Source organism: Hoplias malabaricus, chromosome 5 (assembly GCF_029633855.1).
Source record: "Hoplias malabaricus isolate fHopMal1 chromosome 5, fHopMal1.hap1, whole genome shotgun sequence".
NCBI classification, from domain to species: Eukaryota; Metazoa; Chordata; class Actinopteri; order Characiformes; family Erythrinidae; genus Hoplias; species Hoplias malabaricus.
The window spans coordinates 6,443,586-6,464,923 of record NC_089804.1 but is presented as its reverse complement, the minus strand read 5'-3'; the positions used below and the strand labels follow the sequence as shown (position 1 = coordinate 6,464,923).

Here is a 21,338-nt window from a genome sequence, read left to right as displayed (position 1 = left end):
AATACTTTCAAGTTAATTTCATAACAACCACTTAATTGCTTTTCTGTTGTCCTTCTCAATGAGGAATTGTTAATGACCCTAACCCTAAACTATCCTGGTTGTAGATAAAGTGAGCCAAAACACAGTAAAAGCTCTGAAAATCTCTTTTCTTTTTTGAAAATTCAGTACAAACTAATATCTCTGTTAACGTCCAGCACATGCCACTGATCATGTGTTCAGACAAGTCCCTGTGGTTTGGAGGTGTTGTTAAAGCTGTAAAGGTGTTGTTAAAGTTATAACTAGTAGCTTTGCTGACCTCTCTGGTAGAATGTGTAAATTTGTTTTGTATTGTCAGGTAGTATTCAGATCCCTTCTCAAAGAAGAGAAATCGAATGATCATCAGTCAACACTGAATCATTACACATAAACAAAGCTGCGTGTTTAAAAATGCTATTTGCTTATACATTTAGATTTTTAAAACCTATAAGTGTTACATTTTAAAATACGTATCGGTTACAGTTACCTTCTTAATAAATCAGCAATTATAATAATAATTTCAATATTTAAAACATTTTAAATGTAAAATTATGTTCAAGTTTTAAGAAAGCAATGCATCCTTTTTTTAATGGTGTGGTCACTTTAATTACTCGACTGATCATTCATTCAATTGAACCGACACACAATGTACAGAAAGTATGTGTAAGTCATTTTAATGGTTGTAATAGTATGGGGAAAAGGGGAAAATACATAATGCCACAGTGACTTCTCCGTCATTGTCCTGTTTACATCTAGCACAGCTGATCACCTCTACCTCCACAAGTAGTTAAAGCATGTGCTCTTTACCCCAAATGAATTTGAACTGCAGTGATCAAAGCCAAAAAATAAAAATACATAACATGAATGACCAACACACACCTGTTGAATTAAAGACTCACATAATTACGTATACATGATTCTTTTTGTGTAAAAAAAAAAGCAACAATAAAGATGTTATCCCCCTAAAAAATATAAATGAAAGTTTGAAACTGTGAAAACTATTTTAATACAAGGATGTCTGACAATAACGAGTGCAATGGGAGGAAGAGCAAAAGAACAGCTGAAGGATGCCTGGTGACGCCAATGAAGCCCACTGTCTGAAGAGTACAGTAATTCATTTAACAACAATATGTAGTGTGCCATGTACTAGCCACTGGAGTCTAAGCCACTTGTTTGGCAAAAGAAAAAACGGGTTTGGTTTTATATAAAAATACACATCAAAATAAAAATAATTTAAAAGGAAAATAAAAGACGCACATGAGAGTAGCTCAAATGCTGTACTTTGAAGCTGACAAGCCAAAGCAAAATATAAAAATGATTTAATCAGACCAATAAGATGCTCTTACACCAATCATTCTCTGTGAAAGCATGAGCTTACAGACTCTGGAGCCTGACTATATCATAACACTAAAGCAATTGAAAACATATGGGACAACAGCACCGCAGGAGGATTATGTATCTCCAACGCTACAAAACTGAGAACTGATTTGCAGAGCTGCTCATTCTTGTAGGCTTTCAGTAAAAACGTCATAATCTGAGGAAGTTGGCAAAAACGACAAACACTTTCCAAGGTGCATTATTGTAGGGGTCTAGAAAGGTCTCTGCGTGACAAACCCAGAGGCTACACTTGCTTTAGCTACCTGAAAGACCCTTTTTATATCCTTTTCTGTGCTCACACTTCCGCCTGTCTACAGGCTCTGCCGCATCTTGTGAAGAAGCTATAGTTAATACTCATGCTGCAGTTCTCATGAATGGCTGTGGAAAGGAAGTGGTGGTGGCGAGAGGCATAAAGTCCAGACCAGACCAGGTATATTCTAGTGGTACACTCATGACAAATCCATTAAATCAGGCGACAGATTTTGGCACACCAGTTTCAGCTAATGAAAGGACATTGAAGAAAAGACACTTTTAAAAAGTAAAATTAAATGATGATGCAAAATAAGAAAATCAGCTGCTGAAAAAAAGGGGCTGGGGTATTGGGGGGGGCGGGGCAGTACTGGCAGTACAGATACTCTGTGGAGAGTAAGACGGGAAGGTTTCAGACAGGTCAGACGCATCTCCACTTTCCCGCGGAGGCCTCCGTGCTCGTTCCAAGCAAAAGCAATCGTTAGCGCGGTCCAGGAAGAGTGGAGGGCAGGGAGCTGTGGGTGGGCGTACTGACTGGGGATGGGGGGATTTTACTTGATGGAAATCTGGGGGCGTTTCTCTTCCCCCATTTTGTGCTCTCACTTCAAGATGATGTGATATCCATCACTCGCCTCAGCTGCAAATACAGCAACAAACAGTAGAGTTACTCTTAATATACATTATGCCAATATAACTACAGTACTGTGCAAAAGTTTTAGGCATCTAAGGTTGTTATATTCTTTCATCCATTATCTGTAACCCCTTATCCAGTTCAGGGTCGCTGTGGGTCCAGAGCCTACCTGGAATCATTGGGCGTACGGCGGGAACACACCCTGGAGGGTGCGTCAGTCCTTCACTGGGCAGCACAGACACACATTCACTCACACCTACGGACACTTTTGAGTCGCCAATCCACCTACCAACGTGTGTTTTTGGACTGTGGGAGGAAACCGGAACACCCGGAGGAAACCCACGCGGACACAGGGAGAACACTCCTCACAGACAGTCACCCGGAGGAAACCCACACAGACACAGGGCGAATACACCACACTCCTCATAGACAGTCACCCGGAGGAAACCCACGCAGACACAGGGAGAACACACCACACTCCTCACAGACAGTCACCCGGAGGATACCCACACAGACACAGGGAGAACACACCACACTCCTCACAGACAGTCACCCAGAGGAAACCCACGCAGACACAGGGAGAACACACCACAGTCCTCACAGACAGTCACCCGGAGCAGGAACCGAACCCACAACCTCCAGGTCCCTGGAGCCGTGTGACTGCGACACTACCTGCTGCTACCTCCAGGTTGTTATAATTATTTAAAATAACTTATTTCAATAAGCGTGGTGCTTGAATAAAAAAATATTTATTTACAATAAATATAAAAAAACAAATACAGTAAAAGTAAAAGGAATTTATACTTCTAAAAGGAGCAGATGTGTTGTGAGTTAGTGTGAAGTTTGTCTCCTTGATCACACGGACTTGTTAAATCAACAGCACACTTGGATTAAAGTAACCCCAGGTAAGATTCAGTGTTTTTGCTTCTGGGGGGTTTCCTACCCTCCTTCCCACAGTTCCATGATGCAGTTTCTGTAGTGCTGAGCCTGAAGTAGCCATGACAGAGGCTCTATTTTCCCTATTAGCGCGCCAACACACTAGACAACGTGGTAGACGCATACGCATGCAGCACTCGACCGTCTAGGAGGCGTGTACATGGCTGGAGTATGAGGCGGGGGTTTGTAGTTCGAAATCCAGCAGGAAACGAGACATTTTACAACTGTCAAAAATCAGACGAAAACCTGACAAACCCCGAATACACAGACACACCGTGCCAGGCTGCTGCACATCCAAGTGAGTCTTCATATTTTGTTTATCCTCGTTTCTATCGCTTTTGTGACACGTTCGTATTCCGTCAGAACTGAAGCAGAGTCCTAACTGAAATACATTCAAGCAACGTGTTTCTGACGCTCCGTCAGCCTCTAGAGATTAGGCACTCTTACAGGTCAGTGAGCCATCAATATGATTTTGAAGCTGTAATTTTAAAAAGGTAAAAATCCTACCTGGTGTTACAGATAAGAGTTAACAAATTAGAAAACTGCTCTATATTTTTAAAAGGTTCAATTCGTGTACCTTTCATTGTGTCCAAGACGAAACACATTTCATCCTGAAAGTTCTGAATCATCTGTTAGAAGGAAAAAGAAAATAAAGTCACACTGAAGAAAAACCAGGACATGTTTTTTGGATGATGTTTCTAGTGTTACACAATAAAATTCTTGAGAAACGGGTGGGGGGTGGGGCAGTGAAATCTTAACAGCAATCTGTAAAGCACATTAAACTTTAGCAGAGGCTGGAAGAAAGTTAGAGTGAAACAATACCTCATCGCTGACCAGCACATGAATGCCCGTAGGTCCCTGTTTAAAAATCTGACTGATCTGGCGTGGAGATATGCTGAAAAGCTGGGCTAACTTCTCTGTGAGTTCAATGGCTGTTAACTCCTCCAGGTAAATCGCATGATACACTGCAGCGGTAAAACACAAGAGAGAGAGAGAGGTTAATTTTCATATGCTGTCTTGACATGGGTATGTACTGGTGACAATGCAAATGAGCTCTTATCATCGCCCACACAAACACACCAAAAAAGGTGCTGCCGGAGCCATCACCGTTCTCGTGTTTCTGCTGCTGGTCTCTGCCCTGCTGCGACTCCTGGCACACGTAGATTGTGAGTCTGGGGCGAACCACCCTGGACATGTACAAACACAAAGATTGCAGTCAGTGTGGGCTGACTAATTCAAATCTATATGAGTACAGATACACACACACACACACGGCTACAATGATTGACTCATACTGCATATGACCATGTGTGCGCACACACTGTGAATCACTGTGTGTGAACTGTAATGGAAAAGAAGAAAATCAGCATTAAAGCTTGTACAGCAGTTAATGTCAACCACATCATGGTTCAAATTCTACTTTAAATAAATGTCCTTTTGTTCTGTTCTCCGGTTTCCTGTGGTCTGGAGACACAATGTGGATTTGTTTAATTTATTAAAAATATTTAAACGTTATTTGTCAATTCCAGTGTCTGTATATTCTAAAAATCTGGTATTGTCAAGTGTACATATTTATTACTTTTAGGTTGGGATCGTAACTGCACAATATTCTACCACCGTTATTTCCGACCCTGCAGTGTGATTGGTTGAGAGACGTTCCAGGAGCGCCAATATTACACAATAATAGCACTCTGGCTGAAGCTCTTCAGGTATCACTCCGCAAAGTACATGTAACCTAGCAACGACCCCAGCACTACAAGACAGAGCTGTACCTGGACTTTTTCACCCAACGGGGAACAGGTTAATTTTCCGTTCACGCACTTTATTTTGAACAGAGTAAAAGGTTATGACCCAGTGGACTCTGCTTTCTGATTTGTAAACAAAAGAAAATCCGAAAATAAAATGAAAAATTAAAAAATAGTAAATTGCTACGTCGATGTGGTTTCTGTGATTGTATTTAACTCGTGTCGAGGCACATCTTTTTTTCTCAGCTGCTCTCATTCACCAGCTCTGGAGCGATACTTTGGCATCGTTTACTGTGTGATGTATATCACTGAGATCTGAATCGGCTGTAAACACTTGTTAAACCGTGACATTTTATTGATTTGATGCGTTTATCTGCGGCCTCGTGCCTACAACCACAGCACACCAGTGCCCATATCTCACATTATAGCCTTCCCTCTTGTGTATTATTGCATAATTAACAGTGGATGTATCATATTCTTTCATTTTACGCAGTTCTATAAAGAAATTTTTATAAATATTCAAATCTCCTCCTGGAGAAGAGAATTTAATGCACCTTTAGGAACACCAAACAGACTTTAAAACCACTGCTGTAGCTTTTAAAAAGGTACATTTACAGTGTTTGCACTTTTAGTGACAGTAATGTACCTCTACCCTACCTATTTTTGAGAGTGTAATTACAATAGCACCCAAACTTAATAATAAGCCGCATAGAGACTGATAGGGAGCAGAGTAAATTCTGATGGTACACTTAAGAACATAATTTAACATACATTCATAGGTTAATACCCCTACACCAGCACACCCAGGTAACTCTAACTGAGCGACATTTAAGCAAATAACTTCAGAGTCTGAGAGAAAAATCAAACAATGCTCTGACATTCAAAATAAAATCTATATTTTGTGTTAAAACTGTAACTCACAACGTGTGCTCCATTAATGTTAAATTATGTTCAGGTGCTAAGAGGATCCCCACCTTCCTTTCAGAGCATTGAACAGTCGTATTCCATCAGCTGGGCCACAGATCTGAATGACATCCTCCCTTGTCAGCTTCAACATGTCTGCCCCTAATGATCCACCCGGCCAAAAAAAAAAAGTTTTAATTGGATTTAAAATGTAAATTTAAGTAAATAAATAATGAATAACTTTTAAAAATAGCATATGCGCATATTTCAGCGCTAAAATCAAAAGAACTAAAGCATGACAACAACATAATTATATATTCTGCCCTAAAAAGAATCAACACCCTGCAGTTTCATGGATAAAAAAAATGTAAACAGTTTAGATCTACAGGCATGAAGCATGTGCCTAAACTCGTCTTTGCAGGGTTTATGTAAGGTGCTCTATGGTTGCTGAGTGACATAAACACAGATATGAGAGCTGTATGGTATGTGATGCACCTGGAACGACCCATTACCCGAGAAGTTTGTGAAGAGACGGCAGAAAGGCGAAAAACGGTTTCTATGGAGCCACTGCTGCGCTTCCTGTGGTGTTGCCGTGGGCAACAGATTCTGTTTGTTCAGAGCAGAGAGAAAGGACACAGGTAGGCCTTAGTGTGAGGATCATAAAGTCATTAGGAATTAGGTTTTTTGTTTTTTTTCCCCGCCACTGAAAAATCCATCTACAGCAGTTCCAGTTCCAAGACCGTGGACAAAACGTTCACTCCCACAAATCTGGCCCTTCCTGAGAGGTCACTGTTAAAGTACGTTCTAGTTTTTAAGTGTTCAAAACAGCAGCATATTAACATATACCTCCCTGCCATCAGTGTCCAAAGAGATGACAAGTCTAAGTCTCTCTAGGCATGATGTGAAATAGCTTGTCTGGCAGCACAGAGAAGTAAAAAGAAGGTACAATTAAAGCAACACTAGGCAGTATTTTTACCTTAAAATTCCAGCTTCAAAATGACTGTGATGATTCACAGAGCTGTATCAGTGAGAATAGAGCCTCTGTCGTTTCTACTCTAGACTAGAAACCACACTATGTAACTACTGAAATCACCCCCTTGATTTTAAGACAGTGCTGTAAAAACGTATTATACTCTGAAACCATAGGGGGAGCCCATGAGCAAAAACTCTAAATCTTACATAGTGTGGTTTTAAGTTTGAAACATCACAACAACATGGTTGAATAAATAAATCTTTGGCTAAATTGATAATAGGCCGTGTTAGGATTGGGACCACTTTATTGGAGGAAAACAGCAGTAACAGTAAAAATAAAAGCAGCACAGTGAGCACTTTCCTATTTTATATTGCTTTCTTTTTTGTTTTTCAAAATTACTCAATTACAAAAGCAATTTTAAGATGATGTACAAAATAGTCAGTCTTCCTATGACATAAAACCCCTTAGCGCCTTAGTGGTGCTTTAGCGCCAAGACAATTACATATACCACTATATGGGGTATGAAACCTCACCAAACACTAAGCCTGTGTCTCAATACCTAGTGATGTCCCTTGCTCCCTATTCCCTTAACAGAAAGCTTTGTAGTAAAGCAGCATTTGTCCCAAAATGTATCATTATACAAGAGTTTATTGTGTCATCAAGTTACATCAAGTACAGTAATATAAAACTATAACTTGACCAGACATTCTGCCAATACCCTCAATCTACTGTAAAATATAATATGGAAACAAACAACTAGAATAATAAATACATAATATAATGTAATGCAGTCAAAACATGCCTTTCCATTCATATGCAATTTGCTATGTCAATATTTTGAGATATTATCCATCCATCCATCCATTATCTGTAACCGCTTATCCAATTTAGGGTGGCGGGGGGTCCAGAGCCTACCTGGAATCATCGGGCGCAAGGCGGGAATACACCCTGGAGGGGACGCCAGTCCTTCACAGGGCAACACAGACACACACACATTCACTCACACCTACGGACACTTTCGAGTCGCCAATCCACCTGCAATGTGTGTTTTTGGACTGTGGGAGGAAACCGGAGCACCCGGAGGAAACCCACGCGGACACAGGGAGAACACACCAACTCCTCACAGACAGTCACCCGGAGCGGGAATCGAACCCACAACCTCCAGGTTCCTGGAGCTGTGTGACTGCGACACTACCTGCTGCGCCACCGTGCCGCCCTATTTTGAGATATTAATACAATATTATTATATTATTTCATTATTTTGAGATAGTATCTTATTATATTGTGATATTAAGTCAATATTTTGAGATCTCATTGTTTTTAGACAGCATACTATTACAATATACTGGCTTAGTATCTCAAAATAATGAGATACCATCTTAAAATATTGACTTTGTATATTAAATAATGAGATATCTCAAAATTCTGAGATAGCATCTTACATATTAATGACAAAACATTTTAATCATTATTTTATGTGGCAGAAATAGGCTTCCATACCTAGATATTCTCAGTAAGTACTGAGAGTGTATATTTTAGGGTTTTAAGACAGGATGGCTGAGTATGGACATGCATAAGCCAATCATTAACACACAAAGAGCCAGGTATGAGGGGTTGAATGACACTGCCAACTGAAAGATGACTGAAGGTGGAACTCAAGCATGTAGTGATCTGAAACTATTACTGCATTATTAGTGCAACTTTAACAACAATAATGATAAAATACAGTGAAAAAAATATGTCTTTTTTAAATTTACACCCAATTAAATCGTCGCCAATTCCCCCAGTCACATACAATGTCATCGAACCGGGACGGTGAGGGCAACCTCATGTTTCCTCTGAGACATGTGAAGCCAACTACCGTTCCTTTTTGAACTGCTGCCAAGGTAGGGTAGTACAGTACTTGTGATGAGGTAAGGACAGTCATTCTATCCACACACACATCGAGGCCAAATCGTGCTCTCTTGGACTCCTGGTCTCAGACAGCTAGAATTAGGTATGTACCGATACTGAATTTCTTTGGGCTGATACCATAACCGATAAGTGGCACCTTGGTGTAGCCCATACGATACTTATTACCGATGTTTTATCTTTTTGTATTTAATGGAAATTCCCATTGGATTAAAGCAAAACAATTATTTTACCAAAGGACAAACCTTTTCCTTCTGTATTTGTACATATCTGTACTTTTTAATTGCATCTTTAAGATTATTAGGTGTAGTTAATGTATGCTCTGTGGTTGAAAGTCATTTTTTCTTTTCTATATACCATATATAATAATATATCGGCCAAGTACATATTGTGTCTCTCAAGCTAGAAGAGGTCCATGTTAATACACTCCTACTTATTATTTACTTATTGCTAACTATAAAAATAAATTTAAAGTGCATACAACTGAACACACTAATAAACAAATAGCTAGTATCTCCTTTTTGATGGACATAAGATCGTAACACAAGCAATCGAGTGTTTATTTTGTTTTTTGTTTCCTAATTTATCATAAGGAAGCTTAGTCTTTCGTTAGCACTTTAGAACAATATGAACTCTACATAACTCTTTTGTAGATTGTTGTGGAGTATTGGGGTTATTAATTACTGTTTAACAAATCATTTATTCATAATAAACATGACATTACCCCCTCCAAATATAGCATCTTTGCAAAGGTATGTTAGATCAGATGACGAAGATAAGCGTGTTCAGCATCTTCTCAGTTTTACAGGGAAGGAAATAATAAATAAACGTATAATAGTACTGCAGCCATTGTCCTTTTCACTTCAAAAACTGTCAAAATGTGTGCTTTTGTGTCCAAACTTTTGCATACAAATGTTTAAGACATTTTAAAGGATGTAGTCATGGCCTAATTTAAAAAGAAAGAAAAAGGTACAGAAGAGAAGGGCCACTCACATCTGCTACCGGCACCACAGGTTCTGGTTGGTGATTTGGTGACCCATTCCTACAAGCAAGAGGACCAGATCAGGATACACAAGGGTTATTATGAAGAAAATAAAAATAAGAACAAGAACAGGACACGAAGCAATAAATAAACTGTAAAATCTGAAGTGCATCAAACATGGACAGGTGCTTCTTACCCTTCAATGACAGGGAAGCTGTTGTGGGTGCTGCTGAAGCCTGGTGATGGAGAGTTATTTAAATAAGTAGCCTCAGGCCAAGGTGAGCACTGTAGGAAGAAATGACAAACAAATAAATATTGCACACTGAGAATGTCAGGATTTAACACAGAGGAACTTTAAAACTGTCAACTGTCTCCACTAAAATCAAACAAATATTAAATTGTGTTATTGCATAAACCATAATAATTGTGTATTAATAAATTCACCTATTATATACAGGTGTATATATAATGTGTGTGTGTGTGTGTGTGTATAGCATTTCCAGACACAAACCTCGGTAAGGATGGTAGTTTCATATGATGGCTGGTATTTTTCCTTTTCCTGAGGTGCCCTTTTTTCCATCTTTTCTCTGTCTGTCTTCTGCTTTCTGTCTGCACCTTTGGGCTACAAATGATGGCAAATAAGACCAACAAAGCTACAAGGAGTATTGTTAATTTGGAGTATATCATACTTTAGTTTGACCAATATTTGGTAGAACATATCCTACACATGACTGGCTGTGATTATTTGCAGATTTAACTGATATCAAATGTTTGTTTCTAGATGACTATATAACTCCTACAGACAGATGTATAGTATAATTAAGGGCACATTATTTATTCAGCATTCAGTTATGGTGAATTAAAAGGCAAAAAACAACACTGCTCCCACCTTGAAGACTTTGATTTGGCAGCTGGCAGAGTGAAGGTGTTCGGTGTACTCTCCTGCTTCATTCTCCTTGAACGTATCAATTTGGATGCGGAAAGGCACCCCCTTCTCACCGCCATGCTTGCGCATTGTGAACTCTGTGCTGATGCAATGAACCTAAAACCACAGTAACGAAGAACTGATGAAGCCATCCACCATTTATAATAGCTACTATATATTATTCAAACATCACTCTAAGACATCCCAGAATGAAATAAGATACCTGAATGAAGACTGAAGTCCGCTTTAATGGGTCCCATAGGAACTCTACTGTATTGAGCTGTGTAGGGTTTGCCCTGGGGTCCACAATGCCCACTGACATAGGGATATCTGGAGAATTGGAAAAAATCTTTTTATTATAAGAACTGAACATACTATAATAATTAACATAAACAGCAGCAGATATCAGTCTGTGGTCATTTAGCTAGCACCATGAGCACTTACACTTATTAAATTAAATTATTTGCATTCTCAGATCATTATATGCATGGGTTGCAGTCGTGTTTGTTTGTTTGTTTTTTTTTGGTTTCTGTTTTTCATTATTCAGCACTTATCTAAATGGATGCGAAAGATGGACAGATTTATCTCATACACAGCTCCTCTCCCTGCACTGGAGAGAGTCTCACAGCATTTGGAGGCAGAGTCTTCATCCACCGCCTCTTTGCATCATGGGGGGTAAGGGATCCCACCGTGTAGCACATTGAGAAGGCTAAACTATTAAAATACTGTTAAAAATCAGTTAGCTACATTAGCCTTTTTCGTCACATGATCTAATGGAAAACTCTTAGCGTCAGACTGTAATGCGTTTCTCTGCTCTTTTGTCAGAATGTGAGTTAGTTATTCACACAGAGAACATATAAAATCTTCAGCTTTCATCTTATTTCACTCGTGTTTTGTTTTTGTGTGTATAAGTATACAGACACATATTTTGTCTCATCATCCTCCCACTGTTAACATGTAAATAATCTGATCCTGCTGTCCCTGCACTCTAAGAATGGAACAGATTTCTGACTTGGCTTAATAATGTAGTTCCCCTTGTCTGAAAAAGTGAGTGATCTTTCCACACTGCAGCGAGGCCAAACCCCAAATGTCTCTCTACACCACCTGTAGAGCACAGTATAGGTCATAAAATAACATTTTTCCTCACATATTTCGTTGTATGTTGAAAACAATGTTTAGCCAGCTGTATGCTTCACATTTCCCTGTTGAATTAGTGCATTGACTGCAGTATTATTATATTATCTATGGTATACACTATGTAAGGAGTATGGCACTATTTTTAACGCAGCCTGAGATCCTCTACGGACTGACACAGATAAACAGATAACGTCTAAATGAGGACTAAAAGTGATGAAATAAATTTTTAAAAAAAATTTACATATTACAGTTGTCATTTGAGCTGTGTGTTTGAGTAATGAATGAGTCCCCAATATGGCGGCTACTATACACAGTGACTGTTTCCAACATATTGTATCAAATCACAAAATGTTATTTACATATTTCATACATAACGTTAGCTCACATTAGCTAAGAATATACACCCAGCATGCTAATGTCTTCTTTGTGTCATAGGCATTCATATTGGACTCACTGTCTGAATATGAATTTCACCCTTAGTCTGAGTAGAAAAAACAGCAGCATTCAAATCAATAAGTGAGACACAAACAAAGCCTCTCCCCCCCAACTCCCCACCCACCCTGTGAAAACAGGAATGAAAAATTATCCAGAATGCACAGCAAACTGAAACCCACGCAGACTTCAAAATACTCACCTAGGTCGAGGATTCTATCTCCTGGTCGATTCCAGCGCCAGCCTTCCAGCTGTTGGTGCTCTGTATACTGCAGCCTCCGGTCGTGGAACACCACACGGATGATGCTCTGCAGGGAGCAAGTCCAGAACAGCAGACAGTAAGCAAAAGAGCCCCAGTACGGCTTCACAGAGGCTCAGATGTCACTTGAGTGAGATATCATCTTACCTTCACCATTTTGCCTGTGATCTCCGGGAGCTCACCCATTTTCCGATTGTCCAGCATTCGAATTTCGTAAGACTGCCCTACAAGCACAAGTAAAGATAAGAAACGAAAGCCTATTTCAACAGATGTACAGTCAGTTCCCATGTTGTGTCAATGTTTCCAATGCAGACCAGTAGGAAACTACACAATCCAAACCTACACACTCCATGTATGGATGTCTTTTTTTAACAATATACAATGCAGATTTCAGGGCGAGAAGAGTATATTATTTTGTACCTCAAAATTATTACTGGCAAATATTATTTGTAGAAAACTCATGCTTCTCTATGTTTTCTGTCTATATGTAGTCTTTAAAAATCAGCACACCTTGGTTGAGGTAGGTGAGCGTCTCATCGTGTAGCTTCACAGCAGGTGATGTGGCAGCACACAAAACATACTGGAAGGGAAGAATCTTATTCTCATTGTCAGGAGGAAGATTGGATTCTTCCTGTTTAAAGATGGGTAGAGCCAGTACATCACTGTTTAGGAGAAAAAAAAAGAAGCCAGGGGGGATTTTTAGATTTCTGATAAATATATTTATTTATAGAGTTTCAAACATAGAATCAAAATGACTTCATAATAATTAAGAAAAACTGAAACATGACAATTGTACATTTCTCACTAAACAAAAAAACAGCCACTTGGTCAGAAGCCTATCTGCAATTCAATACTGTTCTACATTCCTTTGATTATTAATGACTAAACAGTGATTCCCATCAGGAGAGCTCAGAGCCGACAAAGCCATTTTTACACCAAAGGTTTATTGCTGTAATCAAACAGTATGTAAGTACCTGAGGGTGAATAAAAACGATACCATATTAAACCATGAAAATGAAATCAAGACACATCTGTCAATGTCTATTAAATCTAAAGCCAGTAAACTATATCTAATACATATTTAAGCACAGTGTAACCTCCCTGTGCATCTGGCAGTCTTTTTGATGCACTACTCCTCTAAAATATAAATGTTAAATCTCAAGCTAAATGTACTGTGACCAATCACAAGGCAGTCAGTGTACCATCCATCGGGTCAATAAAATAAATTCTAACATAACTGCAAAATCGTAACTAATTATTTTTAACTAAACTGTGCACACAAATGTACTTCAGTTACACTTTTAGTATTCGCTAATAATAAAAAAAAAAAAAAAGTAAAAACCCATCTAAAACCTACATAAATACCTATTATGGAGTAAATGTGACTGATATAAACAAGACTTTACACAATAATAAATTATATATAACATCTTATGTACTTCCTCTGAATTTGAGAAACTGTAAACGGTTTATAGCCTGCTTCTAATTGTCACTAAAATGATGAAAGACCACTATATTCACTCAAGAGCCATTAAGCAAACTCAACTGTAGTCTCTACATCTTAAAAAACCAACAGAAATGAAATCCAGTGCTCCTCATTACTTTACCTCATACTATAGGCTCCAGCTCCAAGCTCCTGTCCAATGCCGGATAGACTTGCGTCAAAGTCCTGCACCAGACCAGACTCGATCACTTCATCAGCGAGCGGTAACTTCAAAGCCCACGCCATGGCTGAGCTCTCCGATCTGACTACTTTTGAGCACAACCGCAATGGCCTCAAGTCCCTTCCGGTTTTTTGGGCAGCCCCCACACACACGCACACACACACATACACACACACACACACACCTGTGCAGGTGGAAGAAATATAACTGCAGAGATTGTAAAGTGACCCATGCTTATGGATTTAAAATAAAACAACTGGACTGTTTTAGACCGGTACCTGCACCTTTAATATTTATCACAAACTCTAATGTCTAACTGTTTGAGGTTAAGAACCTAGGCTTGCAGCTGAATTAACTTGTATATGTCCAGGCTCCGTAAATGCTGCTTAAACCAACAAACACTAAGTACATCATACGCTCCTTTCCCCTGAATGTTAGCCTACCTGACAATTAGCATTATTATTTTAAAATGGCATAATAAAATAACAGTCCATCAAGGTTTTACTTGAGTACAGAGCACTGCTTGAAAAAGGCAGAAAAGCACATAAATAACAAAAACATAAAGTACAAAAGCAGCAAATCAAATCCCTGCTGAAGTATGGAATAACTTTCTAAACTGCAGTGTAATGACTAGTGTATACAGCATCTGTCAGCACAGGAAAAAAAGCCTGTTAGGCCCTTTCTCCCGCTCTATTAGACGCTCTGTGAACGTAAAATAATATGATAAACATCAAATGGCAAAGGTGTGATCACATACAAAAGAATGGGCAGCTAAGATATAAAGTCCCTTCAGTCATTAAACCTCTAAAACCTCATCACTTTTTATAAGATTACATTTATAAGATTATAATTTCATTCAAGAGACTACCAAGGCTAGCAGGAGGTTAGCTTACCAAGGCTAGGGCAGGCTAACTACCTATATTTTATTGCCTCAGTGGGTTTCTGTAACCAAGAATTATTCATTCATTGTCGCTTATCCAGTTCAGGGTCATGGTGGGTTTGGAGCCTACCCAGAGTCACTGGTCGCAAGGCAGGAACACACCCTGGAGGGGGCGCCAGTCCTTCACAGAGCGACACACACATTCACTCACACCTATGGAAACTTTTTGAGTCGCCAATCCACCTACCAGTGTGTGTTTTTGGACTGTCGGGGGAAACTGAAGCACCTGGAGGAAACCCACGCAGACAACACACCAAACTCCTCACAGACATTCGCCTGGGGGAAACCCACGCAGACACAGGGAGAACACAATACACTCCTCACAGACAGTCACCCGGAGGAAACCCACACAGACACAGGGAGAACACACCACACTCCTCACAGACAGTCACCCGGAGGAAACCCACGCAGACACAGAGAGAACACACCACACTCCTCACAGACAGTCACCCGGAGGAAACCCACGTAGACACGGGGAGAACACACCACACTCCTCACAGACAGTCACCCGGAGGAAACCCACGCAGACACGGGGAGAACACACCACACTCCTCACAGACAGTCGTCAGAAGGAAACCCACACAGACACGGGGAGAACACACCACACTCCTCACAGACAGTCACCCGGAGGAAACCCACGCAGACACAGAGAGAACACACCACACTCCTCACAGACAGTCACCCGGAGGAAACCCACGCAGACACAGAGAGAACACACCACACTCCTCACAGACAGTCACCCGGAGGAAACCCACGCAGACACGGGGAGAACACACCACACTCCTCACAGACAGTCACCCGGAGGAAACCCACGCAGACACAGGGAGAACACACCACACTCCTCACAGACAGTCACCCGGTGGAAACCCACGCAGACACAGGGAGAACACACCACACTCCTCACAGACAGTCACCCGGTGGAAATTTGCTTTAGTATTTTAACACTTTGTCATTTTATTTAACAGAAAAATGCCACGTCCATCAACTATGACATCACATATGTCATAAATATTGTTTGTAATGTTAAAAAAAAAGGTACATTTAAGATAGTGAATGATATAATTCCTTTAAATTATCCAATATTTCCCATTAATTCCAATAAATTCCCAAAGTTCCCAAAATGTTCATGGAAAGTTTACATTTTGGAATATTTCCAAAGTTCTCGAGTTAAAGTTCCCATGGAAAGTTACCTGTAATTTACTGGAAATTCATGGGGAATGGTCCACCCCTTAGCAGCCGTATTGAAAACTCACCTCAAATCACCCAAACAGCGCGAAAAAGATTGAACTATGAATACCGAGAGTCCCCGCAGACGAAGACCAAGCTGAAGTCGGCTTCAAATTCGAGTTTTCCGTTCCACCTTAAATAGCGCAACACTTACTGCCTGCAGTGTTTAAGGTGGAACGGAAAGTCGAAGAAGAAGCCAACTTCAGCTTCCTAGTTCAGGGACGTGCTTCTCTTGTCTGGTTCGATCAATAGTAAGAGTGAGATATTACAGCTGTCTCAACTTTGAGGCTGCTGTTGTGGTTTAAACACTCACCCTCGGCTAGAACCGGGCGACTTTTCTGGAGACTCTCATCGTTCACGCCATGTTTTAATCCGGAGTGGAGTAAACACGGCTCGGCTCGAGAACGGCGGCTGGAGTCGGAGGGTGAACCGTCCCTTTTCCAAGAAAACCGTTAAAACCGGAACTGGCAGCTGGTCCCGACCGGCCTGCGGTCCACACGCAGACACTAAAGTCTTTTATAAATTATTTATAAGTGTTTGTTTATATGTTCTGTTCACTAGACTGCAGTAATATCCGCAATAATATCGTCTTCTTCAGCGTCTGTGAGACCGGGTGCAACACTGCCCCCTGCAGCACTGAGAGTCCGAGGTCAGAGAGAGAGCGGGGGGGGGGGGGGGGGTTAGGATTAATCCAACACATTTGTTCATTAAAACCACTTTGTTTACACTCATCGGCTCCACTGACCACATTAGTGCAATCTGTAGTTCTGCAGTTACAACCTGTAGGTACTATTAGAGTGGGGGATCATTGTCAGCACTGCTCTTTAAAATACATCATGCATAATCTATTTGATAAGTGTTTGTCCAACTTTAGAAACTCCACAAAATCTGACACCATGGTATTAAAGGAGCAATCTGTAACATATTTACTGTACTTAATTATAAAATGGCGGCACGGTGGTGCAGCGGGTAGTGTTGTAGTCACACAGCTCCAGGGACTTGGAGGTTGAGGGTTCGATTCCTGCTCCGGGTGACTGTCTGTGAGGAGTGTGGTGTGTTCTCCCTGTGTCTGCGTGGGTTTTCTCCGGGTGACTGTCTGTGAGGAGTGTGGTGTGTTCTCTCTGTGTCTCCGTGGGTTTCCTCCGGGTGACTGTCTGTGAGGAGTGTGGTGTGTTCTCCCTGTGTCTGCGTGGGTTTCCTCCGGGTGACTGTCTGTGAGGAGTGTGGTGTGTTCTCTCTGTGTCTGCGTGGGTTTCCTCCGGGTGACTGTCTGTGAGGAGGTGGTGTGTTCTCCCTGTGTCTGTGTGGGTTTCCTCCGGGTGCTCTGGTTTCTTCCCATGGTCCAAAAAACACACGTTGGTAGGTGAACTGGCGACTCAAAGTGTCCGTAGGTTTGAGTGTGTGTCTGTGTTGCCTGTGAAGGACTGGCGCCCCCTCCAGGGTGTATTCCCACCTTGCGCCCAATGATTCCAGGTAGGCTCTGGACCCACCGCGACTCTGAACTGGATAAGGGTTACAGATAATGAATTAATTAATTATAAAACCTGGGTGTGTGATCAGAGATTAAGCAAACGTAAATTTGAAGCATAGGCATCTCTGACAGCAGTGCTGCAGCCATTATATTCTCTTTGAGGGGTTTCCCTTCAGGAGCAGACCTCGTTTGTGTTTCAGCCTGTGATCCCGCCCACTGTCCAATCACTGAGAAGCTGGAACACCCAATCTACTTGTTAAGTCGTGATGTATTGACCTTGTAAATCAGCTAGATTCAGTTTCCAGTGAGCTATTTAAAAAAAAAACAGACTAGCACCAAATATATTGACTTTCTGTACAAATCTTAGCTATTACCCCTAGAAGATAATCAATGTTAGCACAACTCATTAGAATAGCGCAACTGACTGTGAGCAGGAAACACTGCTCCCAGAGATGGAGCAACTGGAGACATGGCTCTCCCTGCGCAACCCCTCAGCTCCCAGAGACAGAACTGAGGAGACAGCCCTCCATTACATTATTTGGATTATATTATGAATATATTGCTACATAATCTCTCAGTGGTATGTAGTGTATGATGTCATACTGGTCAGCCCTTAATGTGTCATGTATGGTCCAAATTATTTTTGATCCAGACCTTGTACATTTGATGACGACAACATCCACGGAATATAACGTAGGATGTGAGAATCAATATCGATGCATGATTAAAGCGCGAAAAAGGCTTATATACATATTTAAATTCAATATTATGTTTAACAAAAATACAGTGCAGTCCTAGGCATAAACAAAACCAGGTCCAGTTATAAATGCGTTGGGATGTGTTTTGACACACCTTCCATTAACAATATTATTTGTCGTAATAAAGAATTTTGTAATCTTTACAGTTCATGAATAAAATATTCATTTTAGTGTCCTTGTGTTAATCTCACAGGTATTCTGTGATTATTCATGATTAATCGCAAGTTAAAGACAGAGAGACTTTAAACTGCATGAGGATGCAATTAGAAAGATATTGAGTGTAAACCTACTGTTGACAAGTTGGCCAACGGTGGGCATTTCTGCACAAGCAATAGGAACAGCTGAGGAGAGAGAAGAGGCCAACTTCCCTGCTGAAGGCTGCGGTGCGATCACCACTGGAGACTGGGCCACTGTCACGATGGGACCCTGCATTCAGATTCAGAACAGAACAATACTGTCATTACTACTATTATAACAATTTAAGGTTAGTATTAAGGGCTACAAAAAATTATTCTATTTATAAACTGTTTTTTAATTTACTTTTTGATCACTCGATAAGATGATATAATTGAAAACACACACACACACTGCAGCATTTTAATGAAATGTAATGAACCATAAAAAATAACAATACACACAAAAAAACCTACAAGATTTCAATAATTAATTTCGTAGTATTTCAATATGTTTGCCCTTATTTCAAATTAAAATTATAAATATTTTGAGAATAAAGTCATAATAATTACGCATCATTGGAAATGTGAATTTGCTCTATTTTTATTGACATTTCTACACATCATTACCTTTATAACAATGTCTTTGTGTCTTTATGTTTTAGAATCCATACTTTGGATTTCCTGATGGATATTCAATGTTTGTGCCTTTGCGTGAGAAGCAGGTTTATAATAATGTTGTAGGGCCACTACAGTGAAGAGAAAAACAAATTTTGAGGATTTTAGGATTAATCCAACACATTTGTTCATTAAAACCACTTTGTTTACACTCATCGGCTCCACTGACCACATTAGTGCAATCTGTAGTTCTGCAGTTACAACCTGTAGGTACTATTAGAGTGGGGGATCATTGTCAGCACTGCTCTTCCAGAAAATGTTCAGGACTCAGACACAGTCGCAATCTTCAAATGTAGGCTAAAAACTCATTTGTTTAGTTTATCATTTGGTAGCTAATGCTCCCCCATAGATAAAGGCGGCAGATCCGGGGGGTCCATGGACACAGGGAATTATAGTAAACTGAGATGCTGGTGCTGTCGTCCCGCCGTTTCTCGCGATCACTCAGGTTTGTTGACGGTGGAGCGGAGGGATGCCAGTGTTTCAGGATGCTCCCGTGTCTGTGTGTCCTCCTGGTTCTCTCCTTTTAGTTAATGCTGTCATAGTCAGATCTGCCGGAGTCATTAGCCACACTCTGGAAATTTTCATATTTTCTACTTTACAAACACAAAACAGTTCAAAACTAATTCCATCCCTTTACATCTTTCCGAGTAAACGACTGCCCACCTGTCTGTCTGGACACTGATGGATGACTGTCGAGATCCTCCTCCACGCTTCAGACCAGCTGCCCACGCTCCAGCAACCACCAAGTGCCTTGAAGCTGTCCCTACACTGAAGTTCTCATGGACTACTAACTATCATCACCAGTAGATTGACCAGAGGAGGATGGGTCACCCCTTGTGAGCCTTGGTTCCTCCCAAGGTTTCTTCCTCAGCTGGGGGAGTTTTTCCTTGCCCCTGTCACCCCTGGCTTGCTCACTTGAGGGTTTTACATTTGTCTTTACATTTCATGTCAAATCTTGTCTTACTGGAATTCTGTGAAGCTGCTTTGTGACAACATCAGTTGTGAAAAGCGCTATATAAATAAATTTGATTTGATTTGATTTGCTCTTTAAAATACATCATGCATAATCTATTTGATAAGTGTTTGTCCAACTTTAGAAACTCCACAAAATCTGACACCATGGTATTAAAGGAGCAATCTGTAACATATTTACTGTACTTAATTATAAAATGGCGGCACGGTGGTGAAGCGGGTAGTGTTGTAGTCACACAGCTCCAGGGACTTGGAGGTTGAGGGTTCGATTCCTGCTCCGGGTGACTGTCTGTGAGGAGTGTGGTGTGTTCTCCCTGTGTCTGCGTGGGTTTTCTCCGGGTGACTGTCTGTGAGGAGTGTGGTGTGTTCTCTCTGTGTCTCCGTGGGTTTCCTCCGGGTGACTGTCTGTGAGGAGTGTGGTGTGTTCTCCCTGTGTCTGCGTGGGTTTCCTCCGGGTGACTGTCTGTGAGGAGTGTGGTGTGTTCTCTCTGTGTCTGCGTGGGTTTCCTCCGGGTGACTGTCTGTGAGGAGGTGGTGTGTTCTCCCTGTGTCTGTGTGGGTTTCCTCCGGGTGCTCTGGTTTCTTCCCATGGTCCAAAAAACACACGTTGGTAGGTGAACTGGCGACTCAAAGTGTCCGTAGGTTTGAGTGTGTGTCTGTGTTGCCTGTGAAGGACTGGCGCCCCCTCCAGGGTGTATTCCCGCCTTGCGCCCAATGATTCCAGGTAGGCTCTGGACCCACCGCGACTCTGAACTGGATAAGGGTTACAGATAATGAATTAATTAATTATAAAACCTGGGTGTGTGATCAGAGATTAAGCAAACGTAAATTTGAAGCATAGGCATCTCTGACAGCAGTGCTGCAGCCATTATATTCTCTTTGAGGGGTTTCCCTTCAGGAGCAGACCTCGTTTGTGTTTCAGCCTGTGATCCCGCCCACTGTCCAATCACTGAGAAGCTGGAACACCCAATCTACTTGTT

General features: G+C 40.9%; 1 protein-coding gene and 1 long non-coding RNA gene across 5 annotated transcripts; one reads left to right on the top strand and one right to left on the bottom strand.

Annotated features, from left to right (window-relative positions):
• Positions 1 to 617: 617 nt before the first annotated feature.
• Positions 618 to 16,906, bottom strand: tfcp2 (transcription factor CP2). 3 transcript variants are annotated; one of them, XM_066671213.1, is made up of 16 exons: positions 16,620 to 16,906; positions 14,083 to 14,323; positions 12,986 to 13,137; positions 12,623 to 12,699; positions 12,419 to 12,524; positions 10,871 to 10,977; positions 10,612 to 10,764; positions 10,234 to 10,344; positions 9,919 to 10,007; positions 9,734 to 9,782; positions 6,369 to 6,462; positions 5,928 to 6,018; positions 4,289 to 4,395; positions 4,031 to 4,173; positions 3,786 to 3,837; positions 618 to 2,278 (listed from the first exon to the last, which is right to left on the bottom strand). In XM_066671213.1, the coding sequence occupies exons 2-16, from the start codon at positions 14,202 to 14,204 to the stop codon at positions 2,241 to 2,243; spliced, it is 1,491 nt and encodes a 496-aa protein (XP_066527310.1). In that variant the 5' UTR covers positions 14,205 to 14,323; positions 16,620 to 16,906; the 3' UTR covers positions 618 to 2,240. The 3 variants fall into 3 exon arrangements, 2 of the variants coding, with proteins under 2 accessions (XP_066527310.1, XP_066527311.1); XM_066671214.1 differs by having other exon boundaries at positions 4,316 to 4,395; XR_010802629.1 differs by lacking the exon at positions 618 to 2,278 and having other exon boundaries at positions 4,287 to 4,395.
• LOC136696638 (uncharacterized) lies at positions 3,391 to 20,392 on the top strand. Of its 2 annotated transcripts, none has more exons than XR_010802630.1 (3): positions 3,391 to 3,506; positions 4,063 to 4,156; positions 18,865 to 20,392. It is a non-coding gene; the product is annotated as an uncharacterized lncRNA (long non-coding RNA). The 2 variants fall into 2 exon arrangements; XR_010802631.1 differs by lacking the exon at positions 18,865 to 20,392 and adding an exon at positions 4,794 to 5,492.
• The last annotated feature ends 946 nt before the right edge of the window (positions 20,393 to 21,338 follow it).

Bases quoted from the DNA above. Each gene is read 5' to 3' on its own strand.
- tfcp2 (XM_066671213.1), bottom strand. From the start codon at position 14,204: ATGGCGTGGGCTTTGAAGTTACCGCTCGCTGATGAAGTGATCGAGTCT. The intron at 10,008-10,233 runs GTTTGTGTCTGG...TTCTTCCTACAG, and splicing joins AAACTACCATCCTTACCGAG to TGCTCACCTTGGCCTGAGGC. The intron at 3,838-4,030 runs GTATTGTTTCAC...TCCTTCTAACAG, and splicing joins ATGTGCTGGTCAGCGATGAG to ATGATTCAGAACTTTCAGGA.